This window comes from Abramis brama, assembly GCF_963993115.1.
Source record: "Abramis brama genome assembly, chromosome: 22".
NCBI lineage: Eukaryota > Metazoa > Chordata > Actinopteri > Cypriniformes > Leuciscidae > Abramis > Abramis brama.
Window position 1 is genome coordinate 33,649,527 of NC_139984.1, and position 27,958 is coordinate 33,677,484.

The 27,958-nt window shown below is 39.1% G+C and overlaps 1 protein-coding gene across 1 annotated transcript in view; it reads right to left on the reverse strand.

Moving 5' to 3' along the window:
- Window positions 1-27,958, reverse strand: part of col24a1 (collagen type XXIV alpha 1 chain) — a 100,940-nt gene that overhangs the window by 52,932 nt on the left and 20,050 nt on the right. Inside the window, exons 4-14 of the mRNA XM_084098093.1 lie at window positions 25,940-25,993; window positions 23,958-24,011; window positions 20,679-20,732; window positions 17,680-17,733; window positions 15,340-15,384; window positions 14,354-14,407; window positions 13,476-13,520; window positions 11,364-11,417; window positions 10,616-10,660; window positions 8,816-8,869; window positions 7,403-7,447 (exon numbers count right to left, since the gene is read on the reverse strand). Coding sequence (XP_083954219.1) covers window positions 7,403-7,447; window positions 8,816-8,869; window positions 10,616-10,660; window positions 11,364-11,417; window positions 13,476-13,520; window positions 14,354-14,407; window positions 15,340-15,384; window positions 17,680-17,733; window positions 20,679-20,732; window positions 23,958-24,011; window positions 25,940-25,993 — 558 coding nt within the window. The remainder of the gene's footprint in view (window positions 1-7,402; window positions 7,448-8,815; window positions 8,870-10,615; window positions 10,661-11,363; window positions 11,418-13,475; window positions 13,521-14,353; window positions 14,408-15,339; window positions 15,385-17,679; window positions 17,734-20,678; window positions 20,733-23,957; window positions 24,012-25,939; window positions 25,994-27,958) is intronic.

Consider the following 27,958-nt stretch of genomic DNA (forward strand, 5'->3'; position numbering starts at 1 on the left):
TTCTCTTGTTCTCCTCAAAGTTGTGTTGGATTTTCTCCTCAGTGTAAAGGTTGAGAGGTCCATCTATCACTGTTTTACATGTTCGTAGAGTTAGTTTCTGAGTAAATATAGGCTATAATCTGTGTGTTTACACTGCCTTTTTAAAAAGCGTGTGCTGGTGTTTCGCGTGCGTTCGGCCAATCAGCGAACACTAACGTCACTGTAGATCCTATAGCGCTGGTTTAGCCCGACTCTGAAGGAGGAGTAAATCAGTTCCTCCAAAAGGAGTTCCTAGAGCTAAACTCGCTCCTAGTTCCTGCGGTGCGAACACGCCAAAATCCGGGAACTTCCGCCAATAGTTCTAGGAAGTATGAAAACTTCCAAACTGACAATGAACTCAAAGTCCTAAATCCACATTATCCTGTGATTTAACTCTCACACGCAGGTTTGTGCAGTTTCCCCCGGAGAGAAGAGAATTAACCAGGGTCCCGCTGAGGTAAATGTGTTTATTGTCACTCAGGATCAGGACAGAAGGTCAAGGGTAAGTTTTAATGTACGATATCTTGCAGGAGGAACTTTTTTCTTTTACAAGCACAAGCTACGAAAGGCACTGTAACTATCATGTGCATATGACCCCCCAGAAAAACTTTAAATAAAAAATAAAATAATAATAAAAAATGTAAATAATGTAATGATTTTTAAAATTTAAAAAGTAATAATAATATATTTTTTGGGAAATTGATGATGTATTGATTCATTATTTAAATTTGGTTAATTTTGAAAAAAATAAATTAAAAAAATTACATAGTATACCTTTAACAATATATTGTTCTAAAATATTTTCTGGTCATATCTGTATATTTGAAACCATGTCCAGATCCGGCGCCTGTGGTGTGTGCTCAGCTTTTCTAACGGTGTTTGTGAGGCTGTTTCTCATTAAAGGCTTTCGGCCGTCAGACGATAAACTATAAACCGCACGCATGTCTGGAACCAGCCTCCACTTCACCTGGAGCCTACAGCAAAACTGCACAGATTCATACTTTTATCATCAAACTGATCAAAAGTGACAGTAAAGACATTTATAATGTAACGAAAGATTCTATTTCAGATAAATGCTGTTCTTTTGAACTTTCTATTAATCAAAGAATCCTGAAAAATAAAATGTATCCCAGTTACACAGATAATAATCATAAATGTTTCTTGAGCATCAAATCATCATATCAGAATGATTTCTGAAGGATCATGTGACACTGAAGACTGGAGTAATGATGCTGAAAATTCAGCTTTGATCACAGGAATAAATTACACTTTACTATATATTCACATAGAAAACAGCTGATTTACATTATAAATAAATGTATAAATGCAGCCATGGTGAGCAGAAGAGACTTTCAAAAACTAAAAACCCAAAACTTTTGACTGGTAGAGCATGAGTGGCTGTTATTAGTGAACGACGAGTAAAATTATGTATTAGAGAGACATTAGCATAATTTCAAATCATTACATAATTTCAAGCATTAGCATACCATGGTATTACCATAGTACATGTGCAAAAAACATGGTAACGCCTTTATTTAGTGTGAGGGAGACGTTTGGCTTGAAGGAGATCTGCACATCTGGAGCTGAAAGAGGTCTTAATGGACACACAGATCCACAGATCACACACATGCCATGAAAAAGCTTTTCTGTCCGCCGCACAATGACAGAAGAAAGAGAAGGAGATGAAAAATGACTTATTGTCTCTACTTAGGGAATATGAGATGCAAAACTTCTGAACTCGGCGAGAAATGTGCTAATATGTCAGAATCACAGATAATAGTGCAAGCTGACTCTGGGAACTTTAGACAAGCAACGTAATACAAAATGAAACGCTTGCATTCAAAAGTTCAGGGTCTGTGAATACAGTAAAATCCAAAAATACAGTAAAAACAGTGAAATATATTTGTTTAAAATGTAAATCAGCTGTTTTCTATGTGAATATATAGTAAAATGTAATTTATTCCTGTGATCAAAGCTGAATTTTCAGCATCATTACTCCAGTCTTCAGTGTCACATGATCCTTCAGAAATCATTCTAATATGATGATTTGATGCTCAAGGCACATTTATGATTGTTATCAGTGTTGTTATTTTTCAGGATTCTTTGATGAATAGAAAGTTCAAAAGAACAGCATTAATTACAGAATCTATTGTAACATTATAAATGTCTTTACTGTCACTTCGGATCAATTTAATGAGTCCTTGATGAATAAAAGTATTAACTTCTCTTCAAAAAGTGACCTGAAACATTTGAACGGTAGTGTATGGTTTATACAGTTTATATTTATGTAAAGCTGGCATGAAATAACGGATCAAGAACAGAAGCACGTCTCTCTTGTTCTGCACTCTTAAAAATAAAGCTTCTTAACTGGCATCAGTGGAATCTATTCATTCCATATAGAGGAAAATATGTAAAAAAATGTTCTTCACACACTAAGAAAAAAATTGAAGGTTCTTTACGGAAGCAAAAATGGTTCTTCTATGGCATCGCTGAGAAAAACCACTTTTGCAACCTTTATTTTGTCTCTATGTACTTCCCGTTTCAGCGTGTCCGACTCAACATCAACATTTCATTGCACAAAACTGAAATCATGGCTCTGAAAGACACATCACACCCTCTCCGCCACCAAGACGAAAACACGGATCATCATCTGAGGAAGGGACGGCCGACAGATACAGGAACGACAGCGAAGGCAGGATGAAAACGCATCAGGAATCTGCAACATCCCGCTTTAAATCTTCCCGCCTGACATCCCAACAGCAGAGAAACATGTCTGACATCTCTGTCCGCCGTTTTACGAGACTCTGGGGCTTCGGCCAACCTCGGACATGTGTGTTTTAAAGCGGAACAACCAGAGGAGTCCTCGACTGTTAGAGACTGCCTTCTGAACATGTCATGTATGAGGATTGGCTTTTTTAACTCGTGAATCAGACCTGCAGGAGCCGAACACATGGCAGGAATCACACCTGGAATCACACTTTACCAATGAAGGAAAAGAGTTGAAGAGGAATGTAAGAGTTAATTTAACAGGGTTATTATTGTTAGCTAAAACTAAAACCATGATGTGTTCATTACTTGAAATAAAATAAACATTAACTGAAATACAAAAATATATATATTTTCAGCATTTACACAGAACAACCTCTTGGACAACAACCACCCTGGTTTCAAAAACGTCACTCAACTAAGACGGCCCTGCTCTCGGTTATTGAAGCTCTGGGACTCAAGAGCAGCTTCCAAATCCTCAGTACTCATCCTGCTGGATCTGTGTGCTGCCTATGACACAGTTAACAACCAGATCCTCCTGTCAACCCTCAGGATGAGGGGCATCCCAGAAACTGCGCTCCAATGGTTAAAGTCTTACCTCTCAGTAGGTCCATCAGGGTGTCGTGGAGGAGTGAGGTGTCTAAGACCCATCATCTAGCTACTGGAGTGCCTCAGGGCTCAGTGCTGGGACCGCTTCTCTTCTACATCTACATGACATCACTAGGATCTGACATTCAGAAACATGGCTTTTCCCATCACTATTATCATCTAGCTACTGGAGTGCCTCAGGGCTCAGTGCTGGGACCGCTTCTCTTCTCCATCTACATGTCATCACTAGTGTCTGTCATTCAGAAACATGGTTTTTCCCATCACTGCTATCATCCAGCTACTGGAGTGCCTCAGGGCTCAGTGTTGGGACCGCTTCTCTTCTCCATCTACATGTCATCCCTAGTGTCTGTCATTCAGAAACATGGTTTTTCCCATCACTGCTATCATCCAGCTACTGGAGTGCCTCAGGGCTCAGTGTTGGGACCGCTTCTCTTCTCCATCTACATGTCATCACTAGTGTCTGTCATTCAGAAACATGGCTTTTCCCATCACTATTATCATCTAGCTACTGGAGTGCCTCAGGGCTCAGTGTTGGGACCGCTTCTCTTCTCCATCTACATGTCATCCCTAGTGTCTGTCATTCAGAAACATGGTTTTTCCCATCACTGCTATCATCCAGCTACTGGAGTGCCTCAGGGCTCAGTGCTGGGACCGCTTCTCTTCTCCATCTACATGTCATCCCTAGGATCTGTCATTCAGAAACATGGCTTTTCCCATCACTATTATCATCTAGCTACTGGAGTGCCTCAGGGCTCAGTGCTGGGACCGCTTCTCTTCTACATCTACATGTCATCCCTAGGATCTGTCATTCAGAAACATGGTTTATCCCATCACTGTTATCATCTAGCTACTGGAGTGCCTCAGGGCTCAGTGCTAGGACCGCTTCTCTTCTCCATCTACATGTCATCACTAGTGTCTGTCATTCAGAAACATGGTTTTTCCCATCACTGCTATCATCTAGCTACTGGAGTGCCTCAGGGCTTAGTGCTGGGACCGCTTCTCTTCTCCATCTACATGTCATCACTAGTGTCTGTCATTCAGAAACATGGCTTTTCCCATCACTATTATCATCTAGCTACTGGAGTGCCTCAGGGCTCAGTGCTGGGACCGCTTCTCTTCTCCATCTACATGTCATCACTAGTGTCTGTCATTCAGAAACATGGTTTTTCCCATCACTGCTATCATCTAGATACTGGAGTGCCTCAGGGCTCAGTGCTGGGACCGCTTCTCTTCTCCATCTACATGTCATCCTTAGGATCTGTCATTCAGAAACATGGCTTTTCCCATCACTATTATCATCTAGCTACTGGAGTGCCTCAGGGCTCAGTGCTGGGACCGCTTCTCTTCTCCATCTACATGTCATCCCTAGGATCTGTCATTCAGAAACATGGATTATCCCATCACTGTTATCATCTAGCTACTGGAGTGCCTCAGGGCTCAGTGCTGGGACCGCTTCTCTTCTCCATCTACATGTCATCCTTAGGATCTGTCATTCAGAAACATGGCTTTTCCCATCACTATTATCATCTAGCTACTGGAGTGCCTCAGGGCTCAGTGCTGGGACCGCTTCTCTTCTCCATCTACATGTCATCCCTAGGATCTGTCATTCAGAAACATGGCTTTTCCCATCACTATTATCATCTAGCTACTGGAGTGCCTCAGGGCTCAGTGCTGGGACCGCTTCTCTTCTCCATCTACATGTCATCACTAGTGTCTGTCATTCAGAAACATGGTTTTTCCCATCACTGTTATCATCTAGCTACTGGAGTGCCTCAGAGCTCAGTGCTGGGACCGCAACTCTTCTCCATCCACATGTCATCACTAGGATCTGTCATTCAGAACATGGTTTTTCCTATCACTGCTACACTGATGACACACAGCCTCTCATTCCAACCCGATGATCAGACAGAACTGCTTGTGTTCTCGACCAACCCAACACTTCATCACAACTTCTCCATTCAGCTGTGTTCATCATCCATAACTCCATCCAGGACAGCCAGGAACCTTGGAGTTGTGATTGACGATCAGTTGAACTTCACAGACCACATTGCAAGAACGGCCCGGTCCTGCAGATTTGTCTTATACAACATTAGGAGGATCAGGCCCTTCCTACAGGAGCTACACAACTCCTTCTCCAAGCTCTTGTTCTCTCCAGGCTGGACTATTGTATTGCTCTCTCCTTCCAGCATCTGTCAAACCTCTGCAACTGATCCAGATGCTGCAGCAAGAGTGTGTTCATCGAGCCAAAGAGATGCACGTCACTCCTCTCCTCATAAAGAAACTGCTGAAGACGCATGAACACTTGATACAGTAATACTCACACTTACTATTCTATATATCTATAAAAATGTTTTAAAAAAACCACCTAGCTACGTGTATTGTAGACTAACTGGGACTGGTCACAGCACTTACATATTGTTGTCCTATTGTTGGTTTGATTGCTTATTTTATTCTCCTCATTTGTAAGTCACTTAGGATAAAAACGTCTGCTAAATGATTAAATGTTGATAACTATGACCTCAGGTGCTTTCTGTCTCTTTTCATCTCGCCTAAAATCCAGCAGTTTATCTTCTCATCCTGCAGTTTATCTTATAATGCTGAAGTGTTCTGTTGCTGAACTGACGCCAGGACACACAAAGTATTATAAATATTCTCTTGGCAGGAGCTGCCGGCGGGACTGAACTCTTTACAGTAGCAGAACACACTGCTGAAAACCAACCAAAAGACCTCAGAAAAACCAGATAACAACTTTACAACAGGTTCTGAATCTGATTCCGTATTCATGCGCAACTGAAAACTGTACACCATTATGCAAACAAACTATATTACTTTGTAGAAGTATTCTGATTATTAATGTAATGTAACTTAGATTATAACATTATAATCAAGGTTACAAAAGGGTCAATTGTAAAAGCGGGGTATTGAGGTTTAGGCAGACCAGTTTCTTTTATATTTTACTTTATTTCAGTTGGCATTTATTTTATTTCAGTTAATGAATATGTCTCATGTGCACATAAATCCCTGTTGTTAGTGTTTGTTTGAAGTAGAGATGCACAGATGTATCGGCCGATTAAATACATTATTTTCACTATCGGCCGATTGCTTAAAAACAGCGGATGATCAGGGCAGATTATATCCTGTCAATCAAAAGGGGCTGAAAAACGTGTCAGACTGACACTCATACTGTGTGTGAAGACAATCTCTCGTGTTGAATTTAGGGCTGTTGAAGTTTATGCGAAAATAACGCAATAACAGTTAAATTAACACAGGTTATGTTTGAAATATGAAGCACCTCCCGTACAATAATCTCAAAGAGCTTTGAGCAGATTACAGTAGAGTAATTTCTTCCTCTTTACTACTAGTTACAGCAGCAAATAAACATAAAAGAACATCAGAAGGAATGTTGAAAGATACAGAACAACTTCCTGAAAGGAATCATGTCTCATGAAATCCATCAATCAGTGTTTCAACCGCAGAAAGATGTCAATAAAACAGCTTGAGAACGATATAACGTCACATTTACCTCAGGAGAGTTATCTGATGTTCAAAGTTCATTAGTTAGCTATAAAACACTAGAGAGAAGCTTATTTACTGTTAATTATATATGTGTGTTTGAATAAATTTGTCATGAAGACATGTTTATGAAAACTACCTTACATGCAACAGAGTTACATACATTTCAGCTTTTATTTCAGTGTGATTATTATATCTTAAAAAAATTGCAGTTATAAAGGGCTCTGTTGTTAATTTTAACCTCTAGTATTATAGTGATTTACCAAATGAGAGGAGTCCCTGTATAGTTACAGCATTAGTTGGGAGAGATTTGTTTTCCTTAAGAAAAATCGAACTATCGGTATCATTCTGAATAATCGGTTATCGGTATCGGCGATATATGAAGTCATATCCACACGGCTCCAGAGAGGACGAGGATTCTGCGTCGGCTGTCAGAAGTTAAAGCTGATTGAACTCTGTGTTTATGTGTGTGTGTGTGTGTGTGTTTAGGACTCACTCTCAGGCCTGGGAATCCACTGCTGCCGGTTCCTCCGACGGGCCCCTGGAACACACACACAACCCTGAGAAACAGCTCTGCACTTCTGTCTGCACTTCTGCCTTGCCTTGCCTTCAGCTTCTTGGGGTTTCGGCACAATAATATTCTTCCAAAACCGTGGAAACACCATCTATAGTCAAAGTATCCTCTATGCACATGTATATAGACTCCTATTGGAATCTCTATCATAATTTGGAATCAATTATAATGGGATTAAACAAGGAGAATCTGAGTATCTGGATACATTTTTATTTGATACTTTAATTTTGAACATTGTATCAAGAATTAAATCTGAAGAGTTAAATGACATCACATGGGAAGTTTAGGCCTTTTACAATCAAGAAAGATTTTCTTTAAATTCATTTTGATTTCCTATTGCTAATCATAATAGCTGTATTGATAACTTTTATGTTGGAATAAAATTAGGATCCTTTAGGTTTGGTTCAAATTATGATTATGATATACTTCTGCTCAAATGTTTGGGGTCGGTGAGATTTTTAAAAGAGTCTCACCAAGGCGGCATTTATTTGATAAAAAAATACAGTCAAATTGTGATATATTATTACAATGTAAAACAGCTGTTTTCTGTTTGAATATACTGTAAAATGTAAATTTATTCGTGAGATCAAAGCTGAATTTTCAGCATCATTACTCCAGAATCTAAACATTCTTCAATCAAGATAGATTCACTTAAGATGCAAAATTACTTAAGATATTAAGTCTTGTTTTCTGAAGAAAATGTATTATCCAATTGGGGTCAGAAAAATAAACTTAATTTAAAGGGAAAGCAAGACTTTTCAGAAAGCAAGTTTTGTTATCTTCAATAATGTAAATGTATCTTAATTTAAAGAGCCCATATTACGCCCTTTCACAAAGTCTTGATGTTGGTCTCTACTAGAACAGGTTTTCCTGCTTGAATGTTGATTATTCTCCTCATATTCTCCATTGTTGCGGCTCCTCTCTTCCCAGTCTGTCAGTAACGCTCTGTTTAGTTCCTGTCTCTATTAAGCCCCTCCTTCTGAAAAGCACACTGTGCTCTGATTGGTCGGTTGGAGCAGTGTGTTGTGATTGGTCGAGCGCTTCAAGTATGTGTTTGGGAAATGACCCGCCCCTTAACATAACCTCCAATTTAACACACTCCTAACTAACTCAACCAGGCCCCGCCCCTTTATTCTGCGCATTAATTATTATAATGAGGAATATTGTGACGTGTTCGTTCCCGGAAGTTCAGAAACACTGACACTGATATAGAGAAGAACTCAACATTACACACTAAAGACAGATGAACAAGGTCTTTTTTAAGAATGTTTAGATATTAGTACTGGAAAACAAGACAAAAATCCAGTGCAGTGTTGATGGCAGAGAAACACGTACCTGGTTTCCATCAGGTCCAGGAAGTCCTCTCTCGCCCCCATCGCCAACAACACCCTGTAACAGATCTCAGATCAGCTCAAACGCTGTCAGTCTCACATCAGTCACGCTGACATTCAAACATCTGAACGCTCGTGTCCTGAGGTAATGCTTTTCCATGATATCATATCACACACATCCCCACAGTTCGTTTGCTTGTAGCTTTGATCTTGAAGTTGTTTGACTCTACTGTATTTCTCTACACATGATGAGTGCATGTAAAGAAAAGTAAAGAATGTGCGGTGTAAATACGAGTGTTTTACAGTATGTTCTCCGTCTGCATGTTTGCTTGTGTCTCTCTGAGTCCAAGGCCTCTGAAAGTCTTCCAACAAGCTTTCATCCTCACTGGAGATGCCTGGGATTAATCATTCCTGCAGACGACGGGCAGCGAGCCCAGCTGGCACAACAGCTCTGATGTGATGTTTCAGGGCTTTCTCAGGCACAACACTCTAAATCAGCTGAGAGTTTACGAGCTTAAAGATTATATTAACTCTATCAAGAGTTATTCACATGAAGAAACATGCGTGTCTAAACAAATATCATTATTTCATTATATATGGATCATTTCCAATGAGAACATTAAAAACGCTACATTATAATATAATATTTATGTATTACATAGTATAGTATAATTTACGTATATCTGTTATAAAACAGATCATGGACAAATTTTGAATTAAATAGTTATATATGTCATGATAAGATTTTTTAAAACATCTACACAGAAACCCCTGACTGAAAACCATAAACTTTTTAATGGCTGACATTGATAATTTATATATATATATACATATATACATATATATATATATAGAGAGAGAGAGAGAGAGAGGCTATTTATATAGATATCAACTGGCTGAAATAATAATAGTAATAATTTTTATATAATACAAATAATTTATATATAATATAGTAATGAATAATAATAACATTTAATGTTAATTATTTAAAAATTAAATCATTAAGAATAATTAATTAAATATTTTTTTAGGATTGATTTATATTTAACATTTACTATTGTTGTTATTATTGTTATATGATTTACTGATAGCAAACAAGATGTACAAAACATTAATGAACCCAAATGTTAAATATGCAAATAATTATTATTATTTAGGATGTTTAAAAATAATAATAATTAATATTTCATTATTATTATTGTTATTATTATATAATTTAATGGAAGAAAATAAAATGTAAATACAATTGCTGAACCTAAATGTTAAATATATATATATATATATTTTTGTATTAAAAATAAAATGTAACACTTTTTCTTTTTGTTATTATTAGTAGTACATGATTTAATGGAATTTAATGTGAAATATAAAATATATATATAAATTAATAATAATTAATTTAATAATATTTTACATAATATTTACTCTAAAGTCACAAAAACAGAATGATGAGTTATCGCCGATTATCGCAGACTATTTTCTGCTATTGTACAATGAATAGCAGATTCTGTGGCATTTCTATAGTTTTTTCTTTCGAGGCAGAAAGTGTTTCCCACAAACACATCAATTAGAATAACCCTCTCAATTCCTTCAAGAATTAAAGCAATGTTTCTTTACTATTGCAGACTTTTATACATGCATAACGTCTTCCATCTGCATAATGCCACTGGCTTCACAGTTGGACGGCAGATGACAAGAACAGATTCTTGCTTTTCTATACGTAATAAGTAATCTGTTTTAAATATGCATCACTCATTTGCATGACAACCCCTGACTAATGCTTATAAAGGAAGGGAGAGTTTACCGGTCTTCCCTTGGGACCCTTGATTCCCACCGGACCCGGAATTCCCTGGAACACATTGAGATGATTGCAGTTACAAACAAATCTGATCTGACACACATCGATCATTCTGAGCCGGGGGGTGTCATCAATCTGAACGCTGCCTTGTGTGTTTTCAGGATCACGTCATTCATTTGGGAATTTGCGTCTGTGTTGAGAGTTGTTGTAAATCCCAGAATGATGACAGATTTGACAATGTTCGGCCTTAATCATCCCATGTGTGTTTGTCAGTTTAACATGTCCGGACGAAGCATTAGCAGCATTATGCTGATATAAGGAAATGCTGTGAGATATAAACAGCATCTGCGGCCTGCGATCGGTTCGACTCGTCCATCAGTACGTAAAACGAGTGAAGCTTGCTTTGGGGCAAGTGTACAGGAAACGTACAAATGAATCAGTAAAAATGTTCTGCTGCATGTACAAAACGATAGCTAGAGACAGGGCTGGGGGGTGACCTCATCTGTCTCATGTTAAAATGTAATGTTTAAATGTTTAAGCTAGTTGAATATTTTAGCAGTTTATTCACATTCCTACATGCCGGCCAACTAAATATCCATTGTAAGTGCACTACTGTACTGTGATTCGAACTGAGGTAAGATTTACCATAGTATTCGACAGCATGTTACCTCGCTCTAATTCATGCAAATGTCATCTGCTTGATTCTCGCAATGAATTTGAAATGACGATTGTATAATTGTGCATTTAAACTCACTCTCTCTCCCTCCAGTCCTGGCGGTCCTGCAATTCCTGGAGGTCCGATGAAGCCCTGATACAGAAAACACAAACGTCTCCAATAGCTCAAAATTGCATGTTTACATTTTTCAAACTCCTCCTACATCTTTTATCAAATAGTCCCCAAATTGTGGTCAAATAATCCTGATACTATGTTGGGCAAAGTTGTTAAAAGCGCTCTGATGTACCATTTACAGTACGTATAATGCATCAGGAAATTTGATGGCAAGGAACAGGACAAAAGGCCGTATCTTTAAAACACTTTGGCAGATTGGAACAAAATTTGGTGCAAGTCATCGTCACCATGCCCTGATGGTACTGGAGCAGTTTAGGGACAGCACCACCTACTGGACAAGACATTTCGAATTTTTAAATAAGCCATGAGCCTAAAATCTCCACCTATGCAATGAGCAAACCAATCTACTTACAAGTTTTGTTCGTTTGAGATATTGGGCCACATTGATTTCAAAAATAATTTGGATGACCAACAGATTATTAACACAGATCTGATTCACCCTGAACAACAAGATACAGCTTCATTTATCATCCTCATTTTATATGTCACCTTATAAAACTGTATATTGCTGTCAAAGTAATTTACAACTAATGTACACATAAATCAGCTTACACACATCGATAAAACAGAGCAATATGATGTCAGCATCAGGTGTGATATCATCTCTTCCACATGCACTGGGCACAAATCATTCAAAGCGGTGAGTGAGAGATTGGCTGGTATTTTTGCTTGCTGTAGGTGGACGAATCGCTATATGTACAGTTCTTCTGTCTTGTTAAGTGAGATCACATGTACTATCAGTCAAAGATGAAAGAAACGGCCCTCCTCCTGTCTCTGCACATTCCTGTGCCGCGGCACACTGCCAGATGTTGAAAGCAATTGCGTTTCTGAAACATGCAAAATCTCTGAGATGCAGCAGTCTCAATTTCGACTTTATACAGCTCACTGATTCTTGAGGACTGGGACAAAACAGGCTAGAGGACTGCGGAAATAAGGCTCATATCTCATAGAACTGTTTCAGATGATTGTTTGAGATGAGAACCTGTTCTACATGTTCAGATGGATTCCCCTGCATTAGCATGCAACTACGTTTTCTTCCCTTAATCACTTAGAATGGGTCAACAGCAACATCAGATCCAAAAATCATTTCAGATATTTATGATAAATATTGTAAAATCTAGTACTACAGGATGTCATGTTTAAAACTGATTTTCAGCTCCATCTATTGATGAAAATCTAACAGGTGCTGACAATAAAAGTATGTATCAAATGCAGCAGCCATTTTATTGATTGATTGATTGATTGATTGATTGATTGATTGTGTTGCTGCTACTAACAGGAACTACTTAAATTGACGGAAATTTTCTAAAAATCCTGAAACTATATATATAAAAAAATCTATAAATCTTACCATTTGTGTAGCCTTATTAAACTCAGAGCAGGCGAAAAGCTAGATTTTTGTATAGCAACATCAGATACAAAAAACATTTCAAATATTTATTGTAAATATTGAAAAATCTGGCATTGAACTTCAGGATGTTTAAAACTGATTTTCAGCTCCATCATTTAATGCAGCAGCATTTTATTTATTTACTTATCGTGTTGCTGCTATTCAAATAAATTACTTATATTGTGGGATATTATCTAAAAAATCATGAAATAATTAAAAAAAACTATAAAACTCACCAGTTGTGTTGCCTAATTAAACTCACAGCATATGAAATGTTTGATTTTTGTACTTTGATTTAGCCAGATTTTATGAATGTTTAGCAGGGACTTTGTGAAACATTATAAAAGAGGAGTATTTAATATCTATTTGAATCTATTTGAAGTTTTGCGTTATGGTCATTGATGCGTTAAGGTCGTTCTGATGGTCATTTTCAGAACGAATGGCAGGTAAAGTTGTGGGTTTTGTCCCACGCGTCAAGAATCAAAGCAGTAAAAGCAGAAGATCCTTCTTTCAACATTCTCTGTTTATCTCTCTCTCTTTTATCTGGTCCTGTGACTCACAGTGAGATAATGTAAGAGTCCCGACACTGTTTGAACAGGAAAGCATGAGACAACAGCTGTACGTACATTAACACCTTTAGGTCCTGGGTTTCCCTCTGGTCCTCCCAAACCCTGAGAGAAGAGACGTTAACGTTACACACATTCACATATCAGACATATACACACATCAGAGATCATGAAACTTTAATATGTCAACAAAATGAACACTGGCTTTATCCAGTATATATATTTATACATCATTTATTCATTATATTTATACATATTTAAACATAACATTTCAGACAACTAATACAATTGTTTTGTGTTCTTTGATTAATAAATTTGAGAAGTATGTGGTGATATCTATTAGTTTTTTTACTGTATTCACCTGTGGTGTCTTGCCTTACAATGTTTATCAGTGCGTATTGTGTACTGTTTCACAGTATACCGCGCATTCAATTCTGAACAGCTGCCTGATATTAACTTTAAATTAAGCATCAAAGTGAATATTTCAAAATATAATTTGATTTGATGGCAAGGAACAGGACGGAAGGCCATATCTTTGAAACATTTTGGCCTATTGGAACAAAATTTGGTGTACGTCATCACCACATTACCCTGATGGTACCGGAGCAGTTTAGGGACAGCGCCACCTACTGGACAAGACATTTAGAATTTTTTATCAAGCCATCTACCTTAGCTATGAGCAAATAAATCTACTTACAAAAATCTAATTTAATATTTAAAATTTAGGGCCCTGTTTACAGCTGGCATGCATTTTGGTCGATCGGATCACAAGTGGATGAAGCTAAATACAGGTGTTAACACAGTACACAGTGCACAGTATACCGCGCGGTACATTCTGAACAACTGTCTGGCATTCATTTTAAATTAAGGATCAAATTTAAAGAAGTAGTGACACAGAATCAGTAAGACTTTTTTTTAGTGGATATCGGTCACTGCACCTGCCTGCCAGGGTAACCTGCCGCCCCAGATACGCCTGGCAATCCTGGCAAACCCTGAGGAGAAAGGAAAGAAAAACGTGAATGAGAGATGAGAACGGCTGCCAGCGGATGAATAGAGCCACTATTGTTCCCCATGGCATCTCTCTCTCAAAGCATCCACGGGCCGGACCGGCTCTCCGCGGCCTGACCCTGGCTGAGGTCCAGACGGCGGCTCCTCTCAGCTGCGCGACTCCAGCGCGGATCATCTTTGCATCAGGTGACTGCATATAAAGACTGCGCTTTGTGACTGAATGAAAGTCTCCATGTATTGAGTTCCAAACCTTCCGGACTCGGTTATTGAGGAGGTACAAAGAGGTACAACTCATAGATCTGTTTAATGCCATGTCAAACACGTAGGGAGGGACAGACAGAGAGAATTAAACCTGATTGTACAGGCTAAATATGTGTGGCAGGAGGGCTGCTATAATAAAGATAGGTCAAATACAATGCTAAAATCTAGCATTCAACTTCAGGATGTTTGAAACTGAATGTCAGCTCCATTTATTAAAGAAAATCTGAAAGGTATTGAAAAAAATACATATATTTAGCTTTTCACACATGCATTAAATGCAGTAGTCATTTTATGCATGTATGCATATATTTATTTATGTTGCTGCTATTAACAAGAACTCCTTAAATTGAGGGAAATTATCTGAAAAATGTGTCCATTTTGTCCCATGTCTCAAGTATCAGTGCACAACAAATGGAACCGTTTACATTTATCTGATCTACTAAAATAGGATCTGATAGCTAAAAGAAGCGATGCGAAGAACTTCAGTGTGGCAGCATGGCAATAAAGCTATTTTTAGTATGATTAATAATAATAGCAGTTATACTTGACTTAGCAAACACCACTAGCTAAATATAGCTTGTGGTCTGACAATGATTGAAACAGTAAAATGTCTTTGTGAAGACCTCACAAAAGGCCGACATCCACCTCCGCTCACCTGTTCTCCGGGCAGACCTGCTGGTCCTGGATAGCCTTTGGGACCCTGCAGGTGAAAAAAGGAAAAGAGATTATAACTCAACTCTTTTACAGAACAACGGTACGAACACAAAGCAAAGAATTTTCCCATATCCCTACAATCGTAAGAACAAGTAAGAGTCGTTCTTGACGTGTTATCTTTTCCGCAGTTCTGGGATTGTGTTGCCTAAAGTCCCAGTGGCCTCAGATAAGACTAATAGCCCTTAAGAATTTCCCCAGACCTGTCAAAACCCTTTAAAGCTTTCCCTGTCTGACAGCTCGAGCTCGAGCCCATGAAAGAAAGACAAGTCCCGACAGTGAGACGGGGAGGGGAGGTCAGAACACCTCTCCTGCAAACATTTCCAGCCTGCTCTCGAGTGCAGGAACCAATCTGTGCCAACTGTACTGAAGCACAACAGTGCAATCAGAAAGTCTAATACTCTGATATTTAGATGCCTGATTTGATAACGGTGCCGGCGGCTGTTTGCCAGCAGGTGGCGCTGTGTGTCGGACCGAGCGGAGAGGTTCAAGTGTGGTGCAATCCTCGAAATTTGGAAAATTCCAGGCCTTCTGCATTGCAGCTGAGAAGACAATGATGATCAGAGGTCACCGTGATTTACGCCTAGCCTGTTCTGAGCCTGTAGGACTATTTCTGCTTAAACTCTTTAAAGATTTTACTGCAAAAGCAGAGTGCTCTAAATACTAATGACCAATAAAACAGCATTTAAATGGATCGCTTAAGTTCACCACGCTCAAGATCAAAGACTCCGGCATTCTGTGGGAGGTGAAGTTAAAGTAAAGACATTATTTTATTAGTTTATTAGGACTTTTAACTCCTTTCCCCACCATTGACGGAATTTTCCGTAATTTACGACACAATGCTTCCCAGCCATTGATGAAATTTTCCAGCAATAGGGGGCGCTAATAATCACAGTATGGCTCTTTTTGTTATTTTATCTTTGTTATTAAAAATATGAACAAAGATGCAAATAACAAACAAATACAACAAATACAATATAAGAAAGAAACAAGCAGCAAGAAATAATACAGGAATTGAATAATCAAATGTAAAAATAATCTGCATAGTCTTTAGTATATTAATTACAAATAAATGGATTATTATTAAAGCTACAAAAGTTATTTAGTCAAGAATAGAGAAGGATTCCCTCTTTGTCTTTCATTGTTTGATTAACATTAATTAGGCTGCTGTCACTTTAAGAACGAATGCACAGAATTAATATAATGTTACACATCAGATGTTTACCCCCAAATGTTTAAGTTTACTTAAGACAAAAGCAAAAACATTTTGCGTGAATACTTGCCAAAACAGATATTTTTAAATAAAACTGTGTGTATCTGATTGTTCAAGTGCAACACGCCACCGAAGAGAACAGAACTGGGGATCTTTCTGTGCGGCACTTCATAATCTATCATGACTTGATCTCTCCTGTCAATGGTTCTGGTTTCATCTCAGATGAATCAGTACAGGATCCACTAACCTAACCGTACAGATCTGCTTTTTATTAATTCGAAGGTTGCTGGCCTGACCGTTCAAAAAACCAACCAAATGTCCCCACTCAATGGAAAAAAGCTATGTCCAAAAGGGGTCCATTTCCAAAGAAAACACCTCTTGGAGAACGCTCATTTTCTAAGAGTTGATCCACACAGTCTTAAAAGTGCTCTTGGGATTACAAGTGAAAATCCAATCACACTGGGCCACTGTTAGCAAAAGACTGACCTAAAATGAGCTCCGGCCAACAGCTTTTAAGTCATGACTGATAGGACTTTGTAAGGACTTTATAACCTTTGGTTCTCTTCACCTCATAAACCAAAACAAGAGCTACCTCATGACATCTTCCTATGCTCTCACCACAAACCTGCCTACACAAGTCATAAACCTTAAATATGACCAAAACATATCCTCTAGCTGAGCTAGGTGAGCTAAAACTTGCACTAGTTTTGCCTTTGAAGATGCAACATGCGACTGTTCCTCTCATCAGGAGCGAGTCCCCCTGCGGAGCGCCTTTCCTCTAAAAGACGACCCTTGACCTTTGGGGGATCTCAGGTTCTAAAGGGGCTCCCAAGTGACGGCGGGTCCACGAGCAAAGCTACGTCTCGGGAAGTGTGAACAGACATTCGCTTGCCCCAAAACACCACACAGGGTCTTTATTCTTGTCCGTAACCCGATCCAGCCGCCGCTGAGAGAGGCCTTGCTGCCATGGTGGCGTAACAGATACTGTACGAACGGTGTGAAGGATGAAACACTACGTCTCACGCTGCAAACAGCACATAATTCAGCTGGAACGGGTGCGGGAGAACTTACCTTCAGACCTGATTCACCTTTAGGACCCTGTGGACCTGGCCGTCCTCTTTCACCCTGAAATAATAAAAGAGAAAACACTTAGTGCTGTCCTCCATCACACGAGTGTCATACCTGGAGGACAACTGATTCTGTCATCATTTACTCTTCGCTCTCACATTTCAAAGCATTTCTTTTATGAAACCCTAACAAAACTCATATTTTGTATTCTTCACTTTCAATAGAATGAAAATAGCAGTAAAAATACCAAGTTTGATACTAATGGTTCTCATGTGTCTTGTGACCAATCTCCATTGATGTAAAACCTGACGAGACACACTCAGGGCCCTATCTTGCACCCAGCGCAATTGACTTTGTACAGCGACGCATGTGTCATTCCTATTTTGCACCCGACGCACGGCGGACTTTTCCCTCCACAGACGCACGTCGGTAAACTAGGGAATGAACTTGCGCTCCCGGGGGCGGTTCAGCGAAGAGAGGAGGCGTGATCCGGCGCAAACGTTCCCTGGTGCTATTCTGCAGTTTCAGAAAACAATTCCTCCACAGACCAGGAGAAACCTCGTCTAAAGTCAGTCGTTCAGATGCTATTTTAAGGGCGCATGCTTGGCCATAATGTAGCGTGAGCACAACACACACACACTTTGCTTCTCTCATCTACACAGACGCAGCAGTTTTCATTTTTAGAAAATCATACATTATTACAAGGAAAAATATTCTACACGAGGGAAATCATTGTTGTGTCCATGAAGATGTGAAAAATAGGCATAAATCTAGCTTACACATTTACCCAAATTATCATACGCCTGTTTAACCGAAGCTGATCTGGGTGTGTTTCTCCATCCCCAATGTCACTTCTCTGTGTTTTACGGCCCTGACGAGAACGTCGGTCTCCTCGGCTGTGAACCGCTCCTGGCAAATCCGCCGTTATAATAGCAATCCGCCATGGAACTAGCGCGCCTGCTCTTAAAGGGAATGTGAGATGTCGCTCTGATTGGTTTATTTCACGTTACGCCCAAACCACACCTATGAGTAATGAAGCGACTTCAGACCAACACATTTTAGATTTGCGTCGGGCGCAAGAGTCATTTATCCCGCCGGTATAATAGCAACAGTGCGAGATCCGCCCACAAAGTTACTTGCATTTCGCGTTCGATACCTGCGTTTCAGATCGTTAAAATAGGGCCCATAAATTGATACTTTGATATTTGAATTGAGTTTCCCCAGTTTCCCATCCATTTTTGTAGTGGAGAAGAATTGACTAGTTTAGTCTTAGTCCTGTGTCAAATGTACTTTTTAGTTTTATCATCTTTAATCAACCTTGTCCTGTTTTTCTAAGGCTGGTGTTTGGTTGGGTTCTTTGTTTTCATGTGTCAAATGATCCCCACGTTTCCCTTTTGTTCATGCCATGGGCTTTTGTTTTCATTTGTGTTACGTTCTCATTGGTTTATTGGTTTCATTGCATTCAGGTGTTGCTCATTAGTAGTCTATGTATTTATAGCCCTGATTTTGCCATGCATGGTGGTCTAGTTTCGTCATCTTCTGATGCTGTAGTCCACTGCTTTGAGTTTCATGTTCATGCCATGCTTTACCCAGTCAAATTTATATTTAAGTTATGTTAATTTCCCAGTTATTGCTTCCAAGTTATTGCTAAACTGCATTTAGGCTCAGAAAACTGACTCTGCTTCAGTGGAACCGTAACAGTTTTTGTTTGGTCAAGTTTTAGTCGACTAAATGTCTGAGCGTTTTAGTCTAGTTTTAGTCAATGAAAACTCGCTGCATAATGATTAAATTGATAATGCTTATTATTTTGCTCAAAATTATAATAAATTTTTACATTTTATTTGAATTATTGCACTTTCACCTATAAGCACAGATGTAGAGATGGTCGACTCGTACGCAGGTTTTATTTTACCTCCTCTGGTTTTCTGATTTATTATAGGCTCATTATCATATACTGGTAAAACAAGATCTTCTCTCCAAACTTCTTTCCATTAATTCCAAATTACATTCATGTTTTTCTATTAAAACAACAGCATAAAAGACTTGTATTGTCACACAGATGTTGCGTAAGTACATTTATTCAGCAACTACAATCGCAAATATAGTTGAGATTCATGTTTAGATTTATTACAGTTCATCGAGATTCATGTTTAGATTTATTACAGTTCATCGAGATTCATGTTTAGATTTATTACAGTTCGTCACTGAGAAGCTTCGATTTAGTCGAGATTCATGTTTAGATTTATTACAGTTCATCGAGATTCATGTTTAGATTTATTACAGTTCATCGAGATTCATGTTTAGATTTATTACAGTTTATCACGAGAAGCTTTGATTTAGTCGCGGTAAACAGCACAAGCGGCTCATGAAGGAACACAGACCGACTGAACGAAACTTTAATTTGAGCAGAAAATCTCGATGAAGATTGCTGAACTCCAGATCATCTGCACTTCTTCAGCGGTTTAGAGAGAACGCATGCGCAGGGTTGCCAGGCTGCAAATACTAAGTAAACGCCGGGTAGAAAACATGTTCTTTTAACTGAAAAGCTCTGACTGGGGGTTTTAATTGAAATCTGGCAACCATAGCGGCTTTGTTTCCTCTTTAATTCGACAAAAACAGAGTGATATTGGTCAAGTTTTTATTTTTCAAGTACATTTTAGTCTTGTCTTTTTCGTCAGTGATATTGCATGTGGATATAGTGACTGATCGTTTAATGACGTTGGTGCCGTCTCGTCTTAGTCATGGGAAAAAAAAGGTCGTCAACGAACATATTTCAACATAGAATTCGTTAACGATATGAACACTATTTGAAATTCTGCTAAAGTTTCGCTTTTTGTTCTGTTTTGCATAGAAGAAGACATTTTTATTTTTGGTTGAACTATCCCTTTAAAGGCCAGGAAATCGGTTGATGTGATTGCTGTAGTTTACGGTTTTGTATACAAAGACATTTCAAAGCACCCTGAGAGAGAAGTTGTTGTAGTTTGTATTTGTGTACTATTTACCGGTTCACCCTTCGGCGCCTGACCTGGGGACAGTCCTGGGTCTCCTTTGGCTCCCTGGGACATAAACAAAGTGTTAATTCAGTTTGATCTCATATATCAGTAACACTTTATAATAAAGTCCCATTAGATAACAATGAGCAATACATATTTACAGTATTTAATAAACTTTGTTAAGGTTAATACAACTGTTCATTGTTAGTTCATCTTAGCTCAAGTCAATTAAATAATATTTTACAACAGATACAACTTTTGATTTTAATAATGTGTTAGTAAATGCCTCAATTAACATTAAAAATAAGAAATGTTTTAGAAGTACTTTTCATTGTTAGTTTGGTAACTAATGTAGTTAACTAAAGTTAACCAATGGCTAAAGCGTTACCCATATATCCCATAAAACGAGCCGTCAAAAACTTTTTTGTGAAGTCAAAGCAAACTCAAAAACATGCCTAAAGTTCAGGAAGATACATGCAAATCATGTTCTTCTGTGCTGACAGATTAAAGCAAGAGTTAACAGCGGATTTGGAGAGATTTAAGGGCCAAAATCTCCTTCCTATGTGTATGTAAACACACTAAACCTCATAATAATGCAGATTAGCCTGTTACACAGTCAGTAAGATGATCTGAAATGGACCCACTCACCCTTTAATTTATCAATCCATACATCCAACGATCAATAATTCAATCATTTCATCCATCCACATCATAGTTCATTCATTCATAGATTCATTCATTCTGATTTGGTGGATTCAACCAACTGTACAATCGTGGGCTTTTTGGTACTACAAATGACATTTTAATGACATTTAAATTCAAAGGGAGTCACTGGAAGTTCACTGGAAGAAAAATCTTTTCTCAGGGGCTAAATTTAGCTCATCAATCAAACAACTCCAAACCCTTTCAGGCCTGGATGAGAGCTTTATTACTTCAGTTCATCTTGAAACGAGCAGATTGATGGAAACACAATTGCTGCCAATCAACATGACAGCGCAGATCTGACGTCCGCGAAACAAAAAGATCCTGCCACTAAAGCAAATCCTGCCACGATCTGCTGTATTTACACCGAGAAACCAAACATCAACAGAGCAGATGAACTGAAGTTACAGCCAAACCTCTCAAACCTGTGAAGCGCATTTCATTTCTCTCGAGACGTCATCCCTGAAGTCTTAAAAAGGGATATAAAGGACAAAGCACTACAGCTCCGGCTTGTTTCTCTGGAATCCCAGCGGATGCGTATGACTAATCTGTGGGCTAAACCGAGATGCCTCACAGTTTCCACCATCTCCGACTACATCCCAGCTCAGTTTGGCCCCTGGTGATGCTAATCTGCAGCGGATGACCCTTCTGCCCACTCAGGTCATCTCTGAAGAACACTCTCTGGACAGAGAGATGAACACGTTGTCCTAAAGCTTGATGGGAAAATCAGATCAGCATATTTACAACTTTAAAGAGCCCTTATTGTGCTTTTTCAAAGATGACCTTTCATGTAGTCTGTGTTATAGCTGTTTGTAAATAGAAAAGGTCTGCAAAGTTTTACAGATCAAATTGCAGATAAATGGAGTTTTTGTGTCCTAAAAGAAAGAAGCGATTCTGAACTGCCTGAAACGAGTCGTCAGTGATTCCAGTCTCACTTCCTTCTTAACCTATGTTAGTTTGTAACTCATTTGCATAATGCCCTTCTCTGGTCTTGATTGGGTGAGCTGCGTCTCTTAGCTCCACCCTCAAACACTGTCATTTATCTGAGCCTGGAAGAGTTTGGTTCGTGTTGTTCATGTCGAGAAGACGCTGTTTTCTGCTGACAAAGCAAATCCACTTTGATGAGATTGATACGGTAAAACCCACGCCATCGTTACTGTTCGTATCACTGAGATTCAGATATGATAATGAGCGTTTGCTTTCTGACCAATCACAGCAGACTGGGCCATCTGACCAATCAGAGCAGAGTAGACCAATCACCACAGACTGGGCCGTCTGACCAATCAGAGCAGAGTAGACCAATCACCACAGACTGGGCTGTCTGACCAATCAGAGCAGAGCAGCTCTTGGAAAGGCGGGGTTTAACGAAGCGTTTCGGACACTGAGAGAAAGGATCTGATGCTGCAATGGATATTATGAGAAAATTAAATCGTTTTTTGACCTTGGATGCGTGTGAACAGTGGTTTGGACTCCAAGGTCTCCCACTGTCCACAACAGGCCCCGTGATTTTCCGCTTGTACGTAATTTAGAAATATATTCATTTTTATTTTATTTTAATGCACACACCACATACCCCGAACACACACCACACCACATCCACTGAACACACACCACATCCACTGAACACACACCACATCCACTGAACACACACCACATCCACTGAACATACACCACATCCACTGAACACACACACCACATACCCCGAACACACACCACATACACACACCACATACCCCGAACACACACCACATACACACACCACATCCACTGAACTCTGAGCATTAACCTCCAGCGATCAGGCTTTACGAGGCGCATCACTTCCTGCTGGGACATTATAAAGCATGCAGGGACTCGATCATCTTCCTGTCTGTCTGATTACTGCAGCAGTGCAAGCTCTGATGAAAACGAATGTTTATTTTGGAAAATGGAAATCACATGGAAATCATCATCAGTGTTGAAGATCCACACTGACACCTTTTTTCCACTGCTGGAAAAACTGAACAGGTCAATCACCTTTCAGGACACACACATACACACACACACACACACACACACTCAGACACACTCAGACACACTCACACTCAGACACACTCAGACTCAAACGCACACACACACACACGCGCACACACGCACGCGCACACACACACACACACCCACACACTCAGACTCAAACGCACACACACACACACACGCACACACACGCACGCGCACACACACACACACACACACCTTCATTTTAAAGCTCTTAATATCGTGGCTATTTATACACATTTTCCTCTCATCTTTCATCAGATCAATCTGTCAGTGTCTCCCCACGGCTCTTTCCAGTGTTGTACAAATCCTCCACGTCTCTCACACACTCACACACACACACACATTACGGAGAGAAGAACTATTCAAGCTTTGAAAGGTGGCGAGTTTGAACAGGAAGAATGGCAGTGAACGAGCGTCTAGGGAACGGCCAATTCGCTGTAATGTAACAACAGTGCGATCCGGCCGGAGGATATTATCGTCACACAAAAATCCATCAAATCCATCAGTGTGGCTGGAAGAGAATGTGTAAAGTGCCTGAAAACGGAAACTTACCTTCAGACCAGGTAAACCAGGCAGCCCGGGGCTCCCGTGAGGACCAGTCGGACCCTGAGAGACAGGAACAGAGTCGCTTATACAGTCAGATATACATCAATATCAAATGAGAACGATTAAAACACATTTTCCAAATAACTATCTCGATGTGCCTCAGCGTCAGCTGTGACTGGATAACTGGACGAACCAGCGGACCAATGGCATTGCAGCATCTCAAATGTTGGTTTGGTGTTTCTGAAAGCCAAGCCTCGTCTAAAACACATGAACGCACACAGCCAGAGCAGAGTCTGCGAAGCGCCGCGAGAGACAGCTCTTGTACCACCTGACTGCTGCAGATTCATCTCAGCGTCGATAGTGTTGACATTGAAACGCATAAATCCGAGTCTGAGAACGTGAACAGTTCCAGGTAGAACGTCACGGGTTGCCATCCTGTAATTACGGTTATGATATGGCGTGAACGCAGCATAAGCTCGTTGTTTCAGTTTAGGAGGAACTGTAAAAGGCGCTGCTGATTGTTTGTGCTGCTCTGTGACTGACGTCTGTCTACAACTCTGCATAGCCTCACGAAACGCACTGATGACGTGTGATGTCTGTCATTGCATTCGGACAAACGTTTTTTTGGTCCTGTGACTTCTACATAAGACATACGTATATTTTTTAATATTTAAACCACTTCAGTTATTGATTGCTATCAAGTTAAATTCGACTTTAATGTTCAATCTGCATCAGACGAACAATGCAGACATTCAAGAACTGTTATTAGAACCGAACATCATGGAAAAAAGAAAACAATTCCCAATTTCTAACCTGAGTCCCAATTCACTTCACACCGCTGAAGATCTGCTTTTGTGTTTCATGGAAGAAAGTCAGTGAGTAAATGATGACAGAACTGTATCGACTCACTATTAGTGCTTCTGAACAGAGTTAGTCTTGAGTTAACAGAGTCTCACTGCACGTCTCAGATGATCAGGAATGATCCTGACAGACGGCGTCTGAGAATAAACCATCACTTACTGAATTACATCACTGACAGCAGCCGTGTGTGTGACTCAAGAAGCATGTTTTTGCTTTTAGTGTGTAATGTTGTTGTTTGAGCATGAGAGTTCTTCTCTACATCAGAGTCAGTGTTTCTGAACTCCTAAAAAACGCCTCCATTGTATCTGGAGTTTATTCCGGGAAGAAGAATATTCTTCGTTAGCCAAATATGGTCGCAAGATCCGTCGTTATCAGCAGTTCAACGAGTCGGTGTTTCCCGAAACCATCGTTCTAACGAACATTCACAAACAGCATCACAAAGTTGTGTGTTTGGAACGACAGATCTCGACCTGTGGTTAGAAGCAGTTTCTTGTTTTCATGACATGTGGACTCAATAAATCCTGATCTTGAGCAAAATAAGCAAGCGGACACTCAGTACAACCTGAGGCTTTTATTTAGAATACATACAAATGTCATTTACGTCTTTTAGTTTGTCAAGAGATTTAAAGTGCTAGTTGATTTCTTCAACGATGATCGTACTATGATAGTGAAGCAGCGAGTTACGGCGTTGTACGGGAAACACACCCCAGAGCGTTACTGGCAGACTGGGAAAAGAGGAGCCGCAACAATGGAGAATATGAGGAAAATAACCAATATTCAAGCAGGAAAACCTGCTCTTCTGTCCAGTGTGTTTGGGAAATGTCCCGCCCCTTACCATAACCACCAACACTGCTAACTAACTCAACCAGGCCCCGCCCCTTTATTATGCGTATGAATTATTTAAATGAGGAATATTGTGACGTGTTCGTTCCCGGAAGAAACTCAAGACTAATGGAGGCGTTTCAGGAGTTCAGAAACACTGACTCTGATATAGAGAATATGATATAAGCAACAACATCTTTGGAAAGTCTCATGTTATCTAATTGTTTTCATAAAGGAAACAAAGTGAGCGAGACTGACAGATGCAGCATGAATCCGTAACCAGACATTGATCCGTTATAACGTACCCGCGGTCCTCTCTTTCCAGGGGGTCCGGGGAGACCCGGGGGGCCGGCGGGACCCTGCAGAGAAACAGAGATGAGCAGAAAGAGAGATCAATTCATGAACAACTGTTTCTAAACATCACAAGAAAGACTGTAATTGGAACCGCGTGTCTGACTTCCGCTTACTCAACACAGAAAACCACGTCTGCCGTCTGAGAGAAGCGCTCGCTTGCCTTCAGCTCCACGAATCAAAGCTCAAACCAAACACAGATTAATGAGTGCCAACAATGCGAACGATTACTGAGAGATGAGTGGCCTTGTGGCTAGAGATCTGAGATGACTGTACATACAGTGTGAAAACATGGAGAAATATTAAATACAGAGCAGGACATGTCCAAAACAAGTGAAGATGAACACTTTTGTTTGCTTTAAATCCATCAAGTTCCAAATACATAAATACAATTAATAATTATATAATAATTGGTGAGCAGAAGCGACTTCTTTCAAAAACATTAAAAATGTTAATGTTTCCAAACTTTTGACGGGTACTGTGTGTATATATACAGTACCTGTCAAAAGTTTGGAATAATTACAATTTTTACTGTTTTTGAAAGAAGTCTCGTCAAAGCTGCATTTATTTGATCAAAAATACAGTAAAAAATTGAGAAATATTTTTTCAATGTAAATCATCTGTTTTCTATGTGAATATATAGTAAAGTGTAATTTATTCCTGTGATCAAAGCTGAATTTTCAGCATCATTACTCCAGTCTTCAGTGTCACATGATCCTTCAGAAATCACTCTAATATGATGATTTGATGCTCAAGAAACATTTATGATTATTATCAGTGTTGAAAACAGTTCTGCTTCATATTTATGTGGAAACTGTAATACATTTTATCTTTCAGGATTCTTTGATGAATAGGAAGTTCAAAAGAACAGCATTTATTTGCATTTATCAAATGTCTTTATTGAATTTATTAAAGCATTTATTAAATCGAAATCCTTTGTACCAGTAACATTATAAATGCCTTAACTGTCACTTTTGATCAATTTAATGCATCCTTTATGAATAAAAGTATTCATTTCTCTTGGATGGATGGATGGATGGATGGATGGATGGATTGGTTTTGGACCAATGATGTTTCCATGGCAATCAAAAACAGAAACCAAGAGACTTGACAAAGTGTCTCGTCACACAGCGCTAAACTACATCTATAAAACCTTCCATTGAAAGCTTCCATTAACCTGCACTGATGCTCATTATCCAGTGAGGAATGAGCCTGGAGCAGCGCTAACTAAACAACCCTGAATCGTTCAGAACATTCTGTTAAAAAGTCTTGTAAAAGGCCATTAAAAACTCACACTGGTTTGGATGATGGTAATGCTATGAAAGCAAGATTTTACCTGGTCAAATATCAGTTTGTTGAGCATATGGTTCAACTAAAGCAAATGTTTACTCTCTCTGTGCAAGTGTGTCCACAGGTGGAAGTGCTACAATCGTGATGTTTGCCAACAGTTGGAGACAATAAAGGTATAAACCTTAGTGTTTGCAACAACTGTGCATCTGCTAACTATCTAAAGCAGAGCAGCTCAGATGGCCACGGTGAGGAGATGGTTAAGCACACGGATTACTGCAAAACATCAACATCAGACATTAATATACATTTACTTACACCGTACACTCCTCTTATGAGAGTGCACACAATTGTAATTATTATTTCAATGCAGCTTAAACAGAACATAGTGCCATAGTAATAGGGTTGGGCGATATAGCTTTAAAAATAATGATAATAAAAATATAACAAATACATTTACTGATTTAATTGCTAAATTTAATAAGCATTACTAAAACACACACATAATTATATTTATACAGTATATATATATTTGCAAGATTATATACATACATATATATTTTAATTTACTATGTTATAATATTATTATAATATTATGTGTATATAATAGATAATCTAATATTATTATGAATGAACATGTATCTAATATTATTATGTGTATTTTATATATATATATATATATATAT